Genomic DNA, 20,001 nt, shown 5'->3' with positions numbered 1-20,001 from the left:
CGCACTCTCAAGTCAGATCCAACCCAGTAACAGTTAACTTCTACATTGGTGTCATGTCCCATTTCTGTTATTAGTGTGGTTTGTGCTAAGGAGCCGAGTCTCCTTTCTGTTGCACTGATTGTTGTGGGCTGCGTCCCACGTGAGAAGGAAGAGGCGGGGCTACCGCCAAAAGTTCAGTTGATGTCTGAATTAAATCAAGATCATACGTGAATTATTGTATGCAGTTTGACTTGCCTTGAATGCTGAGTAATAACAGTAATAAGTCAACAATGGCGACGAGGATCTACGAATGACTGCTGCTGTGCAACCCACTGTTACGGAGGTTCGCACACGGCGCTTCGTCCGAGACGTCACAGTGCCCGAGGTGGGTGCATTCGGCGCGGCTCCTGTCATCCACGCGAGCGCTCCCAAAGAAACCATAAGCTCCTACAGTGAGGTGAACATCTACATTTTCTAAGGTGCCGCCTGTGATGAGATGCTAATTAACAGTTGTTAATAGTCTCTACAATGTATGGGGACGAATGCATTCATAATAAAATGCTCGTGTTTCTGAATGAAGAAGGAATTCATTTGGTGCCTTTTTCTAATGAGGGCTGGTTGCTTTCTGTTGCTAGCTGACAAAAGAAGAGACAGAGGAGCCTGAAAACGATGGTTACACTTGGGCATATTGAAGGAGGCGGCTGGAGAAGAGATTTACAGCATACTGGGAACGGAGTTGCACCGTTGCGCTCAAACAAGAAGATTGTTACTGAAATAGTGAAGGCGATCGTTCTCGCCTTATGAAGACTGGGGAAAGTGGCGCCGTTGCGCTCAATGACTGGGGAATGTTATGAAAACGAGACAATCGTTGTCGCCGTTTGAAGCCTGTAAGTAATTGCGCCGTTGCTCTATATAAAAGATACAGTCCCTGAGTGATTGGCGAGTCTCGAAGCGTGAGAAGGATCAACGGCAGCGACTTGCAGAGAGCCGAAATATATTACGGATGTTATGAGAAAGAGGTGTGTCCCTTCGTTAGCCGCCACAGGAGCCGAGTATCGCTGTTGATTATCTGTCAAAAGCTGATGACACCTCGAGACTTCTACATTAAGATATCGGACGAACGGGAAGAAGAGGGAGGAGTCAGTGAATCGTACAAGCCAGGGTACAGACGATCCGAAGACTGAAGAGTGCTGCGTATAGAGGAGAGAGAGCGCGTTTGAAGTAAGGTGACGCTTGAAAGGGAATCACCGAACAAGTTCATGTGCACATTATGATGGAGTAATTAGAGGCCAAAATAACATGTGTGCACGACATTGGAAGACGTTGCTTAGTTTTTGTTGTTATATTTCATGAACCAATCTTCGTCATCACACGCAAGCAATTGAACTCATTACATTGAAAGTCTATGAATGAACATTTGCAGCAGGCTATTCTTATTGGAGCAAACCTTCACTGTCTAAACACAAGAAATGAGGTTTTGTCTGAAATAATCTAGAATAAGAAGAACAGAGTTAAAGGAAAGAAGGTATATAAACAAAGGACAGACATCAAGAGGCAAGAACAGAGATATAAAAGAAAGAGAAAAGAGAAACAGCTTTAGAACTCGATGAAAGGAAAGATAGAGAAAAAACAGAGACAGCAAATGGATGAGTAAATGAACATTAAATTGGCATAGAACTTACCTGAACATATTCTGAGACAGACTGTTAACGAAAACTTAAGAATCGGGAGAAAGACGGATCCTTTGCATTAAACCTAAAAGAAAGAGAAAGAACCTGTTAATAAAAGATTTGGGTTCTCTACTTAACCCATACACACTGCTCAGTGGCTCAGTCGTTTATTACTTATTACCAAAGAGAACTGTTACATTTGATGTCAGAAGTGGGATATTGAGAGCGCCATGGAAGAGCTCATTAAAACATTGAGTGAAGGGCAGCAACACCTACAGCAAGCTTTGCAACTTCAGAGCCAACAGGCTCAAGCAGGCAGATTAGCTTTTCAGCAAGCCCTTCAACTACAGCAAGCTCAATTGTTAGAAGTCACGAATGTTAGAAATCATCCTCAAGTTCCAACCTCTATATTACAAAAATACACAGCCGGAGAGGATCCTGCCCATTTCTTCGTGAATTGTGAGCGAGTGGCACGGAATGCACAATGGCCAACCAAGAGATGGTGCCATTACATCGCACCATTAATGACCGGCGAAATGCAATGCGCATACCAAGCTGCAAACCCGACTGGGGACACAAACTACGGTGATATGAAGAAGGTTGTTTTGGAAAGATTAGGGCATGATGAGGAGACTTATAGAATCAAGTTCAGAGAAGTTAAGTTGACTGGTGAAGAAACTCCCAGACAATTGTTCTATAGGGTGAAGGAGCTCGCCGAGAAGTGGTTACAATCTACTACATCCTCACCTAATGAAATAACAGAGAAAATAGTCTTGGAACAATTTGTTGAAGCACTTCCCGGACCCGTCCAACGATGGGTCAAACAACATCACCGACCCTCGTTGGCTGAGGCTGTTGACATCACATCAGCCTATCAGAAAGCCGGGCAAGGCAAGATGTTGTCATATGTGAATCATCCCAAAACTCATGTCACAATGAACAAGCCTATGATTCAAACAAGGTGGCCAAACTCCATGCTAAGAAAACCAGAATCTGAAAATATATGTTCCCGACCAAGTAGCGAAGGACCTGTTAACTATAGACAAACAACCCCCTCAGTCCAAGGTCCTCAGTGTTTCTACTGCGGAGATTGGGGACACCTAGCCAGGTTCTGTCCAAAGAAAGTGCAACTGAACCGATGGATGTGGGAGTGTTTGAATCTCTGAAGGACAATGAATTTCCCGAACAATTTGCGGGAAGACAATCTCAATACCTTTATACCTGTGATGCAGAGGTAGATAGGAAAACAACCAGAGCATTGGTCGATTCACGAAGTCTGCAAACCGCTGTGACATCGGACCTGGTAGGTGAAGATTATTATTCTTCAGGGGAAATACCAATTAGATGTGTTCATGGGGATATAAGGTCCTATCCTTCGAAAGAGATACAGATCAAGTTGGCTGGGGAAACTATGGGAGTAAGAGCCGCTGTATTACCTAATTTACCCAAACCCCTACTGGTTGGATCAGATATGCCAAATTCTTCTAAAGTAGTCCATGAAATCGAGAACAGCTGGTTAGAAACGGCCCCATTTCACGACCAAGAAATTCTCAGCCTTCCTCTTAAAAGTCCTAAGAGTAAAAAGCTAAAGAGGTCTCTTAAGAGGAACTGGAAGGCAAGGAACATGTTCCCTGTAGCTGTAGATTGGAGGTTAGACGAGGAAGGAGATAGCTTTCGGTCGGCTCAGGAATTGGATCCTCTACTACAATATGCAAGAGAACGGGCCTTAGAAAACTCAACAGGACAAGGGCCTCGATTCGTTAAACAGAATGGTCTCTATTATAGACTGACCAAGTCTCGAGATGATGAGGAATTGAAACAGCTGTAAATTCCCCACAAATATTGCAAAACTGTTTTGGAAGTCGCTCACTTACAAGTTGGGGAAGGCCACTTGAGAACCGAAAAGACATCTCAGAAAATTTTGGCTAGGTTCTACTGGCCAGGAGTCTATAGTCAGGTAGTTAAGTTTTGTCAATCCTGTGAAGTGTGCCAAAAAAAGAACAGAGCCAATGTAAAGAAGGCCCCTTTACAGCCTATGCCGTTGGTTTTGGAACCTTTTAGTAGCATAGGAATTGATATTGTAGGACCATTGGAGCCATCTAGAAGAGGTCATCAATATATTCTTGTAATTGTAGACTATGCACACCGGTACCCTGAAGCTTTCCCGTTAAAAGGCCACCAACACTCAACAGATTTGTGATGTTCTAATTCCGTTCATAGGACAAGTCGGAATTCCCAGGGAAATCGTAACAGATTGTGGGTCAAACTTTATGTCTAATGTCCTTAAGCAAGTTTGCAAAACTTTAAAAATTGATCATCTGAAGACAGCAGTTTACCATCCTCAAACAGATGGTTTAGTGGAACGCTATAACCAGACCATTAAACAGATGCTGAGAAAGACTACTTCTCCTGACAATAGAGATTGGGACAGATTACTTCCCTGGATACTTATGACCTTGAGGAACACTCCTCAATCATCAACAGGTTTTTCACCTTTTGAACTCTTTGGAAGACCAGTACGATCTCTCTTGGATATTTTAAAAGAAAACTGGGAGGAACAGCCAGGACGAGAACTAAGCCTTACGGAGTATGCCTCTCAATTACAGGAAAGAGTAGAGAAACTGCAGACCATTTCTAGGGATAACCTTCTTCAAGCCCAGGGAAAACAGGAGAAATATTATAATCAAAACACTTGTCTCCGAACTTTTAAAATGGGCGATCAAGTATTGGTGTTATTGCCTACCTCTGAAAACAAAATGTTGGCAGCCTGGAGAGGACCATATAAAATCGAGGAAGTTTTGGGTACTCTGACATACAGAGTGAGACAACCTGAAAGCAGAGTTCCTCTTCAGACGTATCATGTAAATCTCCTTAAAAAATGGATACCTCCAATTCAGACAGTGGCAATGATAAGTCTTAATGAGTTGCAAGAAGAACACGTTCCACAAATCAAAGAGAAGTTAGGACTAGAAAATCTGAACATTAATCAGGATTTGTCGTCAGTCCAGAAAGAGGAGTTATCATTGCTATTGAGTACTTTTGCTGAAGTGTTCTCCTCTTTACCCGGGAAGACTCATCTGACTTATCACCATATTTCCACAAAACCTGAGACCACAGTGAGACCAAGACCATATAGAATACCTGAGGCGAAGATAAAGGCAATTAACCAAGAGGTTCAAGAGATGTTGGACTTAGGAGTAATTGAACCATCGCATAGTGATTTGAGTTCACCCGTGGTTTTAGTTCCAAAACCAGATGGTAGTGTCAGGTTTTGCATGGATTTCCGAAAACTGAATGAGATCTCTAAATTTGATGCTTACCCAATGCCGAGAATAGAGGATCTACTAAATAATCTGGGAAAGGCAAGGTTTCTGACAACAATAGACCTAACAAAAGGTTATTGGCAAATACCCTTGTTCCTTCCTGATAAGGAAAAAACTGCATTTGCCACTCCTACAGGGCTTTATCAGTTCACTGTATTGCCATTTGGATTACATGGAGCCCCGGCTACCTTCCAAAGGTTAATGAACTATATTATAAAAGGACACGAGAAATATGTTGCCGCATATTTAGATGACATCATAGTTTTCAACCAAACATGGCCAGAACATCTGATACACTTAGAGGCTATACTTAGAACACTAAAGCAAGCAGGGTTACATGTAAATCACAAAAAAACACACATTGCAAACTTTCACACTAAATATTTAAGGTATTATGTCGGCCAAGGAATCATTAAACCACAAAAAGAGAAATTAAAAGCAATCAAACAATTGAAATTTCCAGAAAATCCTAGACAAGTACGAGCATTTTTGGGATTTGTAGGCTACTACCGGAGGTTTATCCCGCATTTTTCTACGATGGCTGCTCCGTTAACAGATTTGCTGAAGAAGACGTCGGTTTCTAAAAAGTTGTGGCAAACAGAGGAGACACAAAAGGCATTCAACTCTTTAAAAGAAGCACTGACAAATAAGGCCATTTTACATTGTCCAGATTGTGAAGCCCCGTTTTTCCTTCATACCGATGCCTCAGGCACAGGCCTCGGAGCAGTGTTATTCCAAAACCAGGGAGAGAAGGAAAGACCAATGCTATTTATAAGCCGAAAACTACTTCAGCACGAGTTAGGATATCCAACTATAGAAAAGGAGTGTTTAGCCGTCAAATGGGCAATTGAAGCTCTAAGATATTACCTACTTGGGAGGGAGTTCACTTTAATAATAGATCATGCTCCCCTAGTATGGCTAGCAAGAAACAAAGACACAAACCAAAGAGTACTCAGGTGGTTTCTTTCTCTCCAGCCCTTCTCTTTTAAAACCATTCATAAACCAGGCCGATTACTAACTCAAGCTGATTATTTGTCCAGAGCTGAAACCCTTCCCGAGGGCTTAGTAGAGGGGGTGTGTGATGAGATGCTAATTAACAGTTGTTAATAGTCTCTACAATGTATGGGGATGAATGCATTCATAATAAAATGCTCGTTTTTCTGAATGAAGAAGGAATTCATTAGGTGCCTTCTTCTAATGAGGGCTGGTTGCTTTCTGTTGCTAGGTGACAAAAGAAGAGACGGAGGAGCCTGAAAATGATGGTTACACTTGGGCATATTGAAGGAGGCGGCTGGAGAAGAGATTTACAGCATACTGCGAACGGAGTTGCGCCGTTGCGCTCAAACAAGAAGATTGTTACTGAAATAGTGAAGGCAATCGTTGTCGCCTTATGAAGACTGGGGAAAGTGGCGCCGTTGCACTCAATGACTGGGGAATGTTATGAAAATGAGACGATCGTTGTCGCTGTTTGAAGCCTGTAAGTAATTGTGCCGTTCCGCAATATAAAAGATACAGTCTCTGAGTGTTTGGGGAGTCCCGAAGCGTGAGAAGGATCAACGGCAGCGACTTGCAGAGAGCCGAAATATATTACGGATGTTATGAGAGAGAGGAGGTGTGTCCCTTTGTTAGCCACAACGGGAGCCGAGTATCGTTGTTGATTATCTGTCAACAGCTGATGACAACTCGAGACTTCTACATTAAGATATCGGACGAACGCAGGCAGTAATTCCGTCCTTCCCACAACAACCACCAGTTTGGCCACTGCTCCATAACACAATTCAAGCCCAAGGAGACGGGAGCCTAGTGACAAACATCTACAAAGCCTTCCACAGCGCACCAAACCCGCCTTGCTCAAGAGCCAAAAAAAGGTGGGAAAAAACACTAGAAAGCATAATCCCAGATGTACTAAATCTCACTCAAAAGGTCGCGATCAACTCGAGGTTTAAGCTAATACAATTTCCTCCACCAAACATACCATACACCTGCAAAACTACATGCCTAAAGGAAACAATTTCAGCGGAGTGCGACAGATGCGGGGCGCCAGAGGCGGACTTCCTTCACCTAGCATGGTACTGCCCCCCAGTGGCCACCTTCTGGAACGCAGTACTAAAAGAAATCAGCAATAATATGAACGGACCTCGATACTGACCCAAAGATAGCGATGCTGGGGAGGACCCAATCGCTGCCGAACACGGTTAGAAAACTGACAGACCTATTGCTGATCCTTGCACGTAGAGGAGTTGCATACAATTGGGGCAGAGGACCCCCACCAAGCCTGCAGCTCTGGTTGAAAGACATTACATACTGTCAAGACGTAGAAACCTACTTCATTAAGACTTTGCCGCTCCACTCATGCCCTCCAGACATCTGGGGCCCATATATCGCATATTTGCTTTCAACAACAGACGTCTTGGACCTGCAACACCTATCTCCATCACAGAACTCAAGTACCAGCTCAGCACACATAGCGGAAGCCTCGGGGACTGCGCTACACAGATAATTGCTTTGGCATAAAGACAATGCTATTACAGCAGGCGGGGCAAGGGTCTCACGTTGCGGCTGGCGCATGGCCTTAATGTTTCTTCTGTTTGAAAATGCCAATAAAGAAAGTTTTAAAAAAGAAATCCAAACAAAAACAAACAAAAAAAAAAGATATCGGACGAACGGGAAGAAGAGGGAGGAGTCGGTGAATCGTACGAGCCAGGATACAGAAGATCCGAAGACTGAAGAGTGCTGCGTATAGAGAAGGAGAGAGAGCGCATTTGAAGTAAGGTGACGCTTGGAAGGGGATCACCGACCAAGTTCATGTGCACATTATGATGAGTAATTGGAGGCCAAAATAACGTGTGTGCACGACATTGGAAGACGTTGCTTAGTTTTTATTGTTATATTTCATGAACCAATCTTCGTCATCACACGCAAGCAATTGAGCTCATTACATTGAAAGTCTATGAATGAACATTTGCAGCAGGCTATTCTTATTGGAGCAAACCTTCACTATCTAAACGCATGAAATGAGGTTTTGTCTAAAATAATCTAGAATAAGAAGAACAGAGTTAAAGGAAAGAAGGTATATAATCAAAGGACAGACATCGAGAGGCAAGAACAGAGATATAAAAGAAAGAGAAAAGAGAAACAGATTTAGAACTTGATGAAAGGAAAGATAGAGAAAAACAGAGACAGCAAATGGATGAGTAAATGAACATTAAATTGGCATAGAACTTACCTGAACATATTCTGAGACAGAATTCTGTTAAAGAAAACTGAAGAATCGGGAGAAAGACGTATCCTTTGCATTAAACCTAAAAGAAAGAGAAAGAACCTGTTAATAAAAGATTTGGGTTCTCTACTTAACCCATACAAACTACTCAGTGGCTCAGTCTTTTATTACTTATTACCAAAGAGAACTGTTACATTGCCGCCACAGAGGAAATTCATCCGCGCAAGTGTTATAATCACACGCTGCGTGTCGGTAACGTGCATATAAAACCCACTTCAAAGATTCTGCAACATTCCATTCCAGCAGCTGCTGCAATACGCACCCCAAGAGACACATCTCCCGCTAAGTGCAAAGACACCAGCTACGTTAAGCCAGTATTTCATCATACACACTGGCAACAACTCTCACAGTAAGTTTTGGATCAACTCCTTTACTGTGCTTCACCTGCTAACACGCTGCTATAACTCTACAGTCTCATAAGGCGCTGGACACTCATTACACTATGTCTGAAAATAATACTGACAGTGGTCTGCAGAGCCCGCAATCCAGTTCCACACCACGTCATGCTACTCCAAGAGACGATGGTGGCACAGAATCCCTGAAGCTCCAAGCCATGCCTCATTTTGACATGTCAGACAACAATAGTCTGGCTCCTAGGTGGGCCAGGTGGCTGAAAGAACTCCACATCTACATTGATGCATCTGGCGTGAGGGAAGTACGCCGACTGCGGGCCACCCTATTGCACTCCCTAGGTCCCAGAGTATGTGACATTGTTTTTGAAATGCCAGAATCCAACACAGACTCTTTCCAAGGCATAATTTACTCATTGAACACCTACTTTGCGCCACTGAGAAATGTCGACTATGAAAGACACTTTTTCCACACGACCACACAGGAAAATGGCGAAACAATGGACAACTTTGTAATGCGGCTAAGGAAAAGGGCCAAATACTGTGCTTTTGATCACTATTCGACGGATGAAGCCTTCAAATCCCAAGCCAAATGCCGGCTGTGGATCGCCTGACTTTCGCCAACTAAAACTTCTCCAGAAAAGTAGAACACTTGATGAAATCCTTCAGCTAGCAAGAGCTGACTCAGCATTAGCACTGCAGACGGAATCGCTTGACAACTTCAACATTACACAATCCGCCACACCAGCTAGAGTGTGCCCCATTCGCACCCCTGCAGACACAGCAGAACAAAAGAAATGCTACAGGTGCGGATTCAAATTTCCTCATGTTGGTCCATGCCCTGCAATAGGGCATCACTGCGACAAATGCGGCGGTCAAAACCATTTCCAATCCGTCTGCAGAAATATCAAATTCTTTCAATCAACAGATTCCAGCAAAGAATCTTGGAGACAAGATGGCCGATATTCAAGGCGGGAAAGCCCGCGTCCTCGCACGAGACATCTCTCCACCGCCAGCAGGCTCGTCATGAGAGCAATCACACACTACCAGACAACGGGATGAAAGGAGGGACAGCTCCAGCCGCTATGAGAGCAGACATGATTCATAACGAAGAAAATCAAGAAAAAAGATTAGGTACCTGTACGAGTCACCACAAGGGAGACACATCTCACACTCATCATTCAGTGGGGACCCAAAAGAGGCTATGTCTACGCCATTGCAACAGCACAGCTGTCGAGTATAGTCCAACACTACTGCCTCAACTAAACTGACAAAATCAAGAATTTTTAATTGACACAGGCGCCACAGTAAATGTGATTAATGATGATGTCTACCGGTCTCTCGCCATGAAGAAGGACTTAAAGCATGCAGACACCTTAATATATCATTACGGGTCGAACACACCACTAAACTGCCAAGGCATGTTCACCGCCACGTGCCAATACAAAGACAAGTGCCAAAAGGTGAGAATCTATGTCATCACATCAAGGGAGAAGTTTCAGGAGGAAGCATACTAAGCTTTAAGTCAGCCATACAAATGGGCCTCATTCACATCATGGCAAGTTAAAGGACAAACAAATCAAACTTCATATAAATCCACCCACGCCGCCTACGGCTCAACACTACAGGGGCATTCCCCTCAACATCCAGAGACAAGTAGAGGATGAAATTCAATCCTTGCTACAACAAGACATTATTGAACCGGCATCCGGACCAACGCCATGGGTATCCCCAATCATGCCTGTGCCCAAAAAAGACAACAAATCCAGCATCCGCATGGCGCTCGAAAATGCACAGCTCACGCTCAACCCGGATAAGTGCGAGATCAGCAAATCTACCCTAAAATTCTTTGGACACATATTTTCAAACAACGCCCTGCAACCGGATCCAGAAAAGGTACAAGCATTGGTGGAAGCCCCCAACCCCACGTCAACATCTGCAGTACGCTCTTTCCTAGGAATGGCGAGTTACTGTACGCGCTACATTCAGGACTTTGCGTCAGTAAGCACACCTCTCAGACTACTCACGGGGAAACATCAAGAATTTCACTGCTCCAACAAATGTGAAGAAGCCTTCCAGGAAATTAAAAAACTCATTGGGCCAGCATCCTGCATGGCATACTCTGACCCCGATTTTGACACAGAATTGACAGTAGACGCCAGGTGCGCCACAGAACTTCCCGAGGCGCATAGTGGCATATGCGAGTCACAGCCTATCAACGACCGAATGTGCCTATTCTCAACCAGAAAAGGAAAGCCTAGCGATTGTATGGGCATGCGAACATTATCATCTATTCTTATATGGGCGCCCCTTCACCATCATCACCGACCATCAAGCTCTCACCACCATCTATGGCAAACCCACTGCCAAAATGCCTCCACGCATAGCTAGATGGGGACTGAGATTACAGGAATACTCTTTCAAGATCATTCACCACCCGGGCAAAAACAGCAACTCAGCTGACTTCCTGTCTAGACATCCACTCCCGGCCCAAGACGAACGCCAATCAATCAAAGCAAATCAATACATCAGCTACCTCATTGGAAATGCGCTCCCAAAATCTATTTCGGCAGCTCAACTTATAGAAGCCACACAGAACGATCCATTACTCCAGACAGTTCAGGAATGCCTGAAGTCTGGCCAGTGGCCAGTGGCACGTGAAGAAAAATCATGGACACAACCGATCATTAAAAGAAAAGGACCATCTGCAGACCTGCACACCTTCAAACTTATCAGGCACACGCTATCTACATCGCCTGACGGCCTACTACTGAAAGAAAACAGACTTGTCATCCCCTCATGTCTGCAAGAACGAATACTAGACATAGCTCACTCGGGACACTGGGGGGTGGTGTCTACAAAGCGACAACTCAGAACTAAAGTATGGTTCCCCAGAATGGACGAGAGGGTAGAATCGCTCCTGAGCAAGTGTCTTGCATGCCAAGCCGTCGCACCACGTACTTTCCCAGAACAACTGAAACCATCAAACCATCAGAAATGCCCCCGCAAGTATGGGACGAAGTGGCCATCGATATGTTTGGTCCACTGGCAAATGGCAAGTATGCACTAGTGATCATCAATGAAATGCCTCGAATCCCTGAAGTCCACATCATTCACTCCACAAGTGCTCAGTCAGTAATACCAGCACTAGACAAAACTTTCGCAGACTATGGAATACCATTGATCGTAAAATCGGACAATGGACCACCTTTTAGTGGACATGACTTTGCCATTTTCGCAGAACATTTAGGTTTCCAACATAGAAAAATCACGCCACTATGGCCGCAAGCCAATGGTATGGCAGAAAAATTCATGAGCAATCTAAATCGGGCTCTGCAAATCTGTTTCATCACCAATGGGTCGTTCATGCAAGCCATCTGCACGCTGCTGCGAGAATACAGAAATACACTGCATAGCTCAACGGGTGAGTGTCCATCAGCCTTAATGTTTGGTCGAATCATACGCACCACACTGCCACACAACCCGCACGCTGCTCTCCCCACCACCTACATCAACAGCGCACAGACAAAAGTTAAGACAAGCAAGATGAAGATGAAAGAATACGCAGATCACCGGAGACAAGCAAGACCAAGCCTCATTCAAGTGGGCGACCAAGTACTGGTCAGACAAAACCAAAACGCCAAGGACACTCCGTCATTCAGGCCCGAACCCATGACTGTAACCCACATACATAGATCCATGATCATGGCAGCCAGTCCCCAAGGGACCATCACACAAAATTAATCGTTTTTCAGAGCTCTTGAAGGAGATCAAAGACTCGTGGACACTACAGTGGACGCCATCGACGAGTCTTCTGACATAGACTCTGAATACAGGGAAGAGGACAGAGACGCAGATGACAGCGACAGTGACGACACCAGTTCACATGCGCCCCCGCTCACAGGCAGTCCGTCGCGGAGGACAATACAACAGCATCTCAATGGATAGAAGAAATTAACTAAGAAATCCCAGTTATATATTAAGCAAGGGGAGATGTCATGTCCCATTTCTGTTATTTCTGGTAAACCGGTGAAGCCGCAGGTGACCTATTTTTTTTAAACTAGCCCCCCAGGACCCTTGCCTGAGCTGCCCGCGCCATTTGAGGCCTTTGCTCCTTCATTTCCCTGCGGCATTTCCACCTTGCTTTCCCGCCTCCTCCCGCCTTCCAACCCGCCCCCGGAACGCGATTGGCCCTCCCCAGCGGCCTTCGGCTGGTATATGCACCATTCTGCACCCGGCTCACTCAGTAAACCGGTGAAGCTGCAGGTGAGTTATTTTTTAAAACTAGCCCCCCAGGACCCTTGCCTGAGCTGCCCGCGCTACCTGAGGCCTTTGCTCCCTCATTTCCCCGCGGCATTTCCACCTTGCCTTCCCGCCTCCTCCCAACCCGCCCCCGGAGGCGATTGGCCCTCCCCAGTGGCCTTCAGCTGGAATATGCACCATGCTGCACCGGGCTCACTCGGTAAACCGGTGAAGCCGCAGGTGAGTTATTTTTTAAAACTTGCCCCCCAGGACCCTTGCCTGAGCTGCCTGCGCCATCTGAGGCCTTTGCTCCCTCATTTCCCCGCAGCATTTCCACCTTGCCTTCCCGCCTCCTCCCGCCTTCCAACCCGCCCCCGGAACGCAATTGGGCCTCCCCAGCGGCCTTCGACTGGTATATGCACCATGCTCATTCGGTAAACTGGTGAAGCCGCAGGTGAGTTATTTTTTAAAACTAGCCCCCCAGCACCCTTGCCTGAGCTGCCCGCGCCATCTGAGGCCTTTGCTCCCTCATTTCCCTGCGGCATTTCCACCTTGTCTCCTCCCGCCTTCCATCCCGCCCCCGGAACGCGATTGGCCCTCCCCAGCGGCCTTCGGTTGGTATATGCAGCATGGTGCACCTGGCTCACTAGGTAATCCACCATGTACCTCGGGTAAGCGCTGCGGCCCGGTTGCCTATGGGATTTATTTTGTCCATATTTTCACGCAATGCGGCCCGTGATTTCAGAAATGTTCCATGCCCAACTTTCCCTCTCGAATCCCGCCCTTACGCCTCCCCCCAGCTCCCATTGGTTAACTCCTCCTTATACCGGACTGGACCTGGGCAGCGCTCTGCCCGGCAGCCCCACCGGCTAAGGCCCCGAGGCAAAAGGCGGCTCCTGCATTGGCGGCTCAAGATATGTCTGCAGGTGTCAGCAGGGGAAGCCAACAGACACCAACAAAAACTGTAAGTGTGGCATGGGTGGGGTGTAGAGCAATTACTCTACTCCAGAAAGCCCCCCCACTCTACCTTACCTTTCGATAACATAGATTGCAATAGACTTATATCATGCATACTCTGAGAGATTTGTGACCACCAGCCTTAATCGATTCATGGCTGGACTGTAAATGTTGCATTGCTTTACACACTAACTTACCTGCCAATGCTAACCAGTGCCACACCTAGAGAGACCTGTGAAGATTGGCCTGTGTCCCATCTAGATGGAAAGTGTATGATGGCATGTCCCACACTTAGATGAAATTGTGAACCTAGCCTTCACCACACTTAGAGGAAACTGTGAACTTTAGCCTGCGTTGCATCTAAATAGGAATGTGTATGATAGCATGTGCCACACTTAGATGAAATAGTGAACTTTAACCTGCACCACACTTAGAGGAAATTGTGAACTTTAGCCCACGTCGCATCTAGATAGAAATGTGTATGATAGCATGTGCCACACTTATATCAAATTGTGAACCTAGCCTGCACCACACACAGATGAAATTGTAAACTTAGCCTGCACCACACTTAGAGGAAATTGTGAACTTTAGCCCACGTCGCATCTAGATAGAAATGTGTATGATAGCATGTGCCACACTTATATCAAATTGTGAACTTTAACCTACACCACACTTAGATGAAATGGCGAACTTTAGCCCACGCCACACTTAGATGAAATGGTGAACTTTAACCTGCACCACACTTAGATGAAATTGTGATCTTTAGCCCGCGTCGCATCTAGATAGCATGATAGCATGTACCATACTTAGATGAAAATGCAAATGTTAGCATGTGCCACACTTAGATGAAATCGCGAATGTTAGCATGTGCCACACTTGGATGAAATTGCGAATGTTAGCATGTGCCATACTTGGATGAAATTGTGAATGTTAGCCAGTGCTGAATCTAGATAGAAATGCAGGGATATTTCACGTGCCACATCTAGAAAGAATGTAGATATTTAGCACAGCACCTCTAAACGGCGATGTCAATAACCAACCCACTAACAATTTCAACCCTCTGCATATATCTCTCAAACTCTAAACATACACAACCACAACTCTATAGCACAACAAACCACACAAACGTCACTACACCGCAACAACAAAACAAACCACACATAGACTTGCACAACAACACACGATGGATACCAAACGGAAAGCACCCCAAGCCCAGCCAACGGACCCACCGGGCTGAGGCTGCCAACGGCACATCACTGCTCTCTTGCACTTTTCCCGCTCGTTCCCACTAACTCACCCCCCCTCCTTTTTTTTCAGAACCACCAGAGCTCCAGGGGACCACTCGGGGGGTGATAGTGCGCGGTACAAATATCCTTTAACATTAACATTATTAGTGTGGTTTGTGCTAAGGAGCCGAGTCTCCTTTCTGTTGCACTGATTGTTGTGGGCTTGGTCTCACGTGAGAAGGAGGAGGCGGGGCTACCGCCTAAAGTTCAGTTGATGTCTGAATTAAATCAAGATTAGGCGTGAATTATTTGCCTCCTTGAATCATTGATTCATGTCATTATTGTATGCGGTTTGACTTGCCTTGAATGCTGAGTAATACCAGTAATAAGTCAACAATTGGCAACCAAAGTACCTGCGAGTGTAATGAAAAAAAGCACAAAAAAAGGCAACACATAAAATCAGTGCATGATCGCCACCCGGCCAACTCCACTCCACTGGGGCAGTAACTTCAGCCCATGCCAAACCAGACCTTTCTCCCACCAAAAACTGCTGATTCATAAATAAGTTCCCTGCAGGTCATTTGTGCTATGCTGCCACAATACATATTCAACAAAAGAGCTAAGCTACTTGACTTCTCAATCCTTTCTTACTTTCAAAACTGTTGTTTTGTATTTCCTCAGTGCACGATTTATTCATCTGCTCTGATAGGGCATTTGAATGGACTAATGCATTCCCCTTTGTCGATGAGGAGGCCGCTGGCAATAGTGCCTACTGCAAATGGCTATCGGAAGGACATTGTAATCCTTCCACTTTTTATATCATCTGCATTAATTTAAATCATTTTATATTTGAATACTGGCTGCATTATAATGCACTTATTTTGTTTTATTTAACACATATATTTAATATTTTGCTTTACTTTCTGTTGATATTGTCTTCCAAACTGATCCTTTATCTGAATTTACCTTTTTGACATGAGGGCGGGCATTCAGGCGTAGTGTTGTGTGGCTATGGGCGGGGCATAAATCTCAGGGTTTTTAATTTTCAAATGTAGGCAGGTATGAGGACAACTCAGAGCTGTACATAACAATCAAGTATTCCACCTTCCTGCACAGGAACACCGGTTTATTGAAAATTCACCTATGAACAGATCGGATCACTGTCAGTATTCACCCTCGTTCTCAATCTACGAGGAATTTTCATGTTCTGCGCCTCTCAGCCACGATGCACGCCCTTTCTCCAGTCTTCCCATTCATATAATGATCACGAGGTGCTGACGGACGTAGACGCACATGGCCTAAACGTAACGTGCAAATCACATAGGAGGAGACATGACGGAGCGTTGCTAAGGTCCATTTCTCGGATAGGAACTAGAGACCACCTAGACGTAATGTGTAACTGACCTGATGATGAGGAGGCGGGGCATTTTTCAGATGAGAACTAGCCACTACCAAGGGCATAGGCTGAGGCTTAAGAGTTAGCGTAGACCACAGACGTGCATGGCCAGAGCATGACGCGCAACTCTGCACCGACATCTAAAACATCCATCCAGGTTTACAGTAATTGACTTGTGTGCAAGCGTGTGTGTTGTCTACGTCTGATTTCAATGGAACAGAGGACTGTGTTAAGGGTTTGCGAACGGGGTGGATCCTTTCTCTGAAGTGATATGTGCCTTCTGTTGAAAGTTTTGAGATGGAAATGAGCCTATCCCACCACCCTAGGTGCTTCCAAACAAGACTAATGTCATACGAGCCAATGTAACATACAAGGGGGGAGCAGCCCGCGTCACCCGGTCCCATACCAAGACCCTACAGCGCATAGAGACATTCTGCATAGTACTAGAAATGTCCACACCCCATGACTCCATGCTGTATTAGGCCTAGAAAGAGCATGCTGCAGGGTCATGCTGATCACATCCCGAGTACGTACAGGGTCACAGAGCCCAGGTTCTGCACAACACGCTGGTTCCACTTGAGCCCTGTTCCCACGGAAGTCAATTTTCCTCTCTCTTCAGTGTTGCGAATATTTAGTATCGCCTCAAGGAATGTGCGCTGCTAAGAGCGTGAGACAGCATCAGGCTGCACACTGTGTCCATCCATCTCCACTAACCTGCCATGAGGCCCCTAACCCCCACCCAGTCAGGAGCCCACCTCACACCACCAACTCGACCCCCACACCGTTACATTCTTGATAAGCACAAGACCCCCATGTCCTAACCTCCATAAAGTGTCCATCCAAGATCTAAAGCCTGCCCGTCTGTATTTCTTGCTAGCAGCAACACACATCACCTGTAACATGAGGTAACAGGAAGGGTCCATCAAAGATTAATCCCAAGGGGGAGACGTTGGGTGCGGGAACAGCAGTATCAATGAAGCCCTGAATGTATGGGTCAGCACAACTGTATTTTATCCTCCCTCTCCCTGGCACCATTTCCCGTGCTAACCCAGGTGCCTGCCACAATGAATGAATAGTCCATCTTAGTTGTTAAGTTTAGATAGGAACTTTGTATTTTATGCATGCCCAGACCTTCACCGCGAGGATGAGCCCAGCTGACCCACGTGGAGCCAGAATCAGCCCCAATTACTGCTTGGCATCCCCCATGCAGCAAGCCCATGTGTAGGGTGTCTCCAATCAGGGGCCCTATGCTGTAACGATTCTTGGAGTTATAAGCCATTGTTTGTGAATGTAAGACCAGAGCGCTTTCGAGCAGCAGAGTTCTCTGCTGGCACTTGTATTTTACACGAATAAACCTTGTTATCCTTGCAAACCTATCTCTTGGCTTATTTACCTAGTGGGTTGTATTTACTCTGGAGTGTGCGTATAGAGGGACTTGCCTTCATTTGGTGACCCCTATGACGCGATTCCTCAGCCCCCGTACTTGCGGCAATATCCAGGTGGCCTCTCCGGAAGGGCCGTACCCACCTACAGTGACCAGTCCCCCAAAATGCGTATGCAGAAGTGGCTCTTGTGGGTGCCGTCTTTGCAGAAATCCCACCTCCCCGTTGGAGCGGGGTTGGGCCCCACGGAGAGGCCCATACCTGTTGTGGATTACCCGCAAACAGAGGCTTTCGGAAGAACGTGGACACGCAAGTATAGCTTGCAAGGATTAATATTTGGGGTGAGATATGGGGTTGTATGAAAGAGGTGAATACGCAATGAGTGAAAGCGGAAACATAGATTGGGTTTTGATTGTAAAGGTTTTTATGGACATTTTTATTTAGTTCATTTTTTAAGTTCTACAGAGAACAAACAAAGGCAGGAAAGGGAGCCTCCCCGAGTGAGGGGAGAAGGTGGCGCCACAGTGCACTGTCCCGAACAGTGCAGGAAAAGAAATATTAGGAGAAAATTAGGAGCCCAGTATAGTTAGAGGGATCGGGAAAAGTAGTGATTGTTGTTTTAGCTTGTTTTCAGTGTATTTTTTATATGCGGAGGAGGCCCAAGAGGGCCGGGTATGGTGTGTGTATATGTTTGAGAAGAAAAGAAGTTGTTTCAGATGGGGGGGGTGGAGATAGACTTGAAGCAACTGTTTATTTTTTGGTGGTGAATATTTTTGACTGCACTGACTGATCATGACCACGATAGAGATGCTCGAGAAGGTGACGGGAAAGGGGGAAAAAGAGAGGAGACTACATTGTCTTATTCTACCGGCGAGCAAGGACATTACTGACACGACACAGACTAAGTATCAGCATGGGGAAAAACACCCCACTAGATCATATATGTAAGTGTTTGCCCCTATATTGTGAGAAGATCAAGAAATACCACAATCAATGGATAACGGACTAAAGGAGAGGGGATGCATCACTCCTGGCCACTCAGAGGGGGGATCCTTCGATAAGTCTGCCTTAGACCATATGTCTACATACCTAAATGCCAAATATAATGGGAGGCCACTACAGAATTAAGAAAATCAAAATGCAAGAAATATTGGATTTATGGAGAATGTTCGAACAAACGGAGGCCCCAGAGAAGAGAGGGATCACACCAGACAATGGGACAGCAACTAACATGGGGGAGAGTGAGAAGGGGGGAGAACAAACAAAGAAACTTTACTCATTATTAACCAAACCAGCAGAAGGATACACAAATGCAACCAATGTGTTTGGGGGAACAGCTTTAGCAGGACCTGGTACCGCTCGCCCCGCCCATATGTCACACCACCAACAGTATCCACCCATACAGGGGTGAGCGCTAGGGACCTCGAAGTGGCATTGACCACAACCCGCACAGAATTAGCTAGACTACGAGCAGCATGTGAGGCGGCTAGAGAAACAGAAGTTCCGATGTTACCCGTGGCACCCCTCCCATCCCGCCTGGGGACGAATGGAAGTCTGGGGACTTTCTGTTCAGAATAGACAGTGCACCCATACAGGCTGTACGTGTAGAAAAGGGAAGGGGGGATAGCTTGGGGTATGGGAATGTAGGGTCCGCAAGGCGGAACGATGAATACTGGAGCAATTTTGAGGACACAGAGGAAGGGGCAGTGGGAGGGGTTGAGCAAGTACCTCTGACCACACCGAGAGTAGAACGTTTGTGGGATGTTAAGAGAACAATTTGGGAGAATAGCTTTAGCAGAGAAAAAAGGAAGTGGCCTGAAAACTGGGAAAGTAAAGACGAAATTTCAAATGTCCCTCATTCACAAGGGCGCAGGACGCCCTCATTATGTTCCTTGGGCACAGGTGGACAAAAATAGCCTCTTTAAATCCCTCCCGCCGTTCACGGCGGGTGCGGGGAAATGGATCTACACATTTGAAAAACACACTGCAGGAGTGCCCCTCGCAATAGGAGACATCAAAAGCCTGCTAGTATCCGCAGTGGGGGAATCAAGCAGAATCAATGTCGGTGAAAGCAGGGTCCCTAGGAGTGACATTGAGCAATGACTCCCATGATGGGGCATCGTTGAACAATATTAGGGCACATGTCTGGGATGCACTGCAGAGGGCCTTCCCAGATACTCCCGATTCACAATCATT

At 45.8% G+C, this 20,001-nt stretch overlaps 1 protein-coding gene across 1 annotated transcript; it reads left to right on the top strand.

The window, feature by feature from the left end:
* Positions 1-205: 205 nt before the first annotated feature.
* LOC138582966 (zinc finger protein 213-like) lies at positions 206-12,773 on the top strand. The gene is made up of 2 exons (XM_069654773.1): positions 206-2,952; positions 6,198-12,773. Exon 1 carries the CDS (start codon positions 1,880-1,882, stop codon positions 2,813-2,815), a length of 936 nt encoding a protein of 311 aa, XP_069510874.1. The 5' UTR covers positions 206-1,879; the 3' UTR covers positions 2,816-2,952; positions 6,198-12,773.
* Positions 12,774-20,001: the final 7,228 nt, after the last annotated feature.

The sequence above is a fragment of the Ambystoma mexicanum genome, chromosome 3q (assembly GCF_040938575.1).
Source record: "Ambystoma mexicanum isolate Mex_15411 chromosome 3q, UKY_AmexF1_1, whole genome shotgun sequence".
Taxonomy (NCBI): Eukaryota; Metazoa; Chordata; class Amphibia; order Caudata; family Ambystomatidae; genus Ambystoma; species Ambystoma mexicanum.
Note: the sequence above shows the minus strand (reverse complement) of the source record. Positions and strands in the feature narration are given on the sequence as shown.

Coding starts and splice junctions, on each gene's coding strand:
- LOC138582966 (XM_069654773.1), top strand. CDS start 1,880: ATGGAAGAGCTCATTAAAACATTGAGTGAAGGGCAGCAACACCTACAG.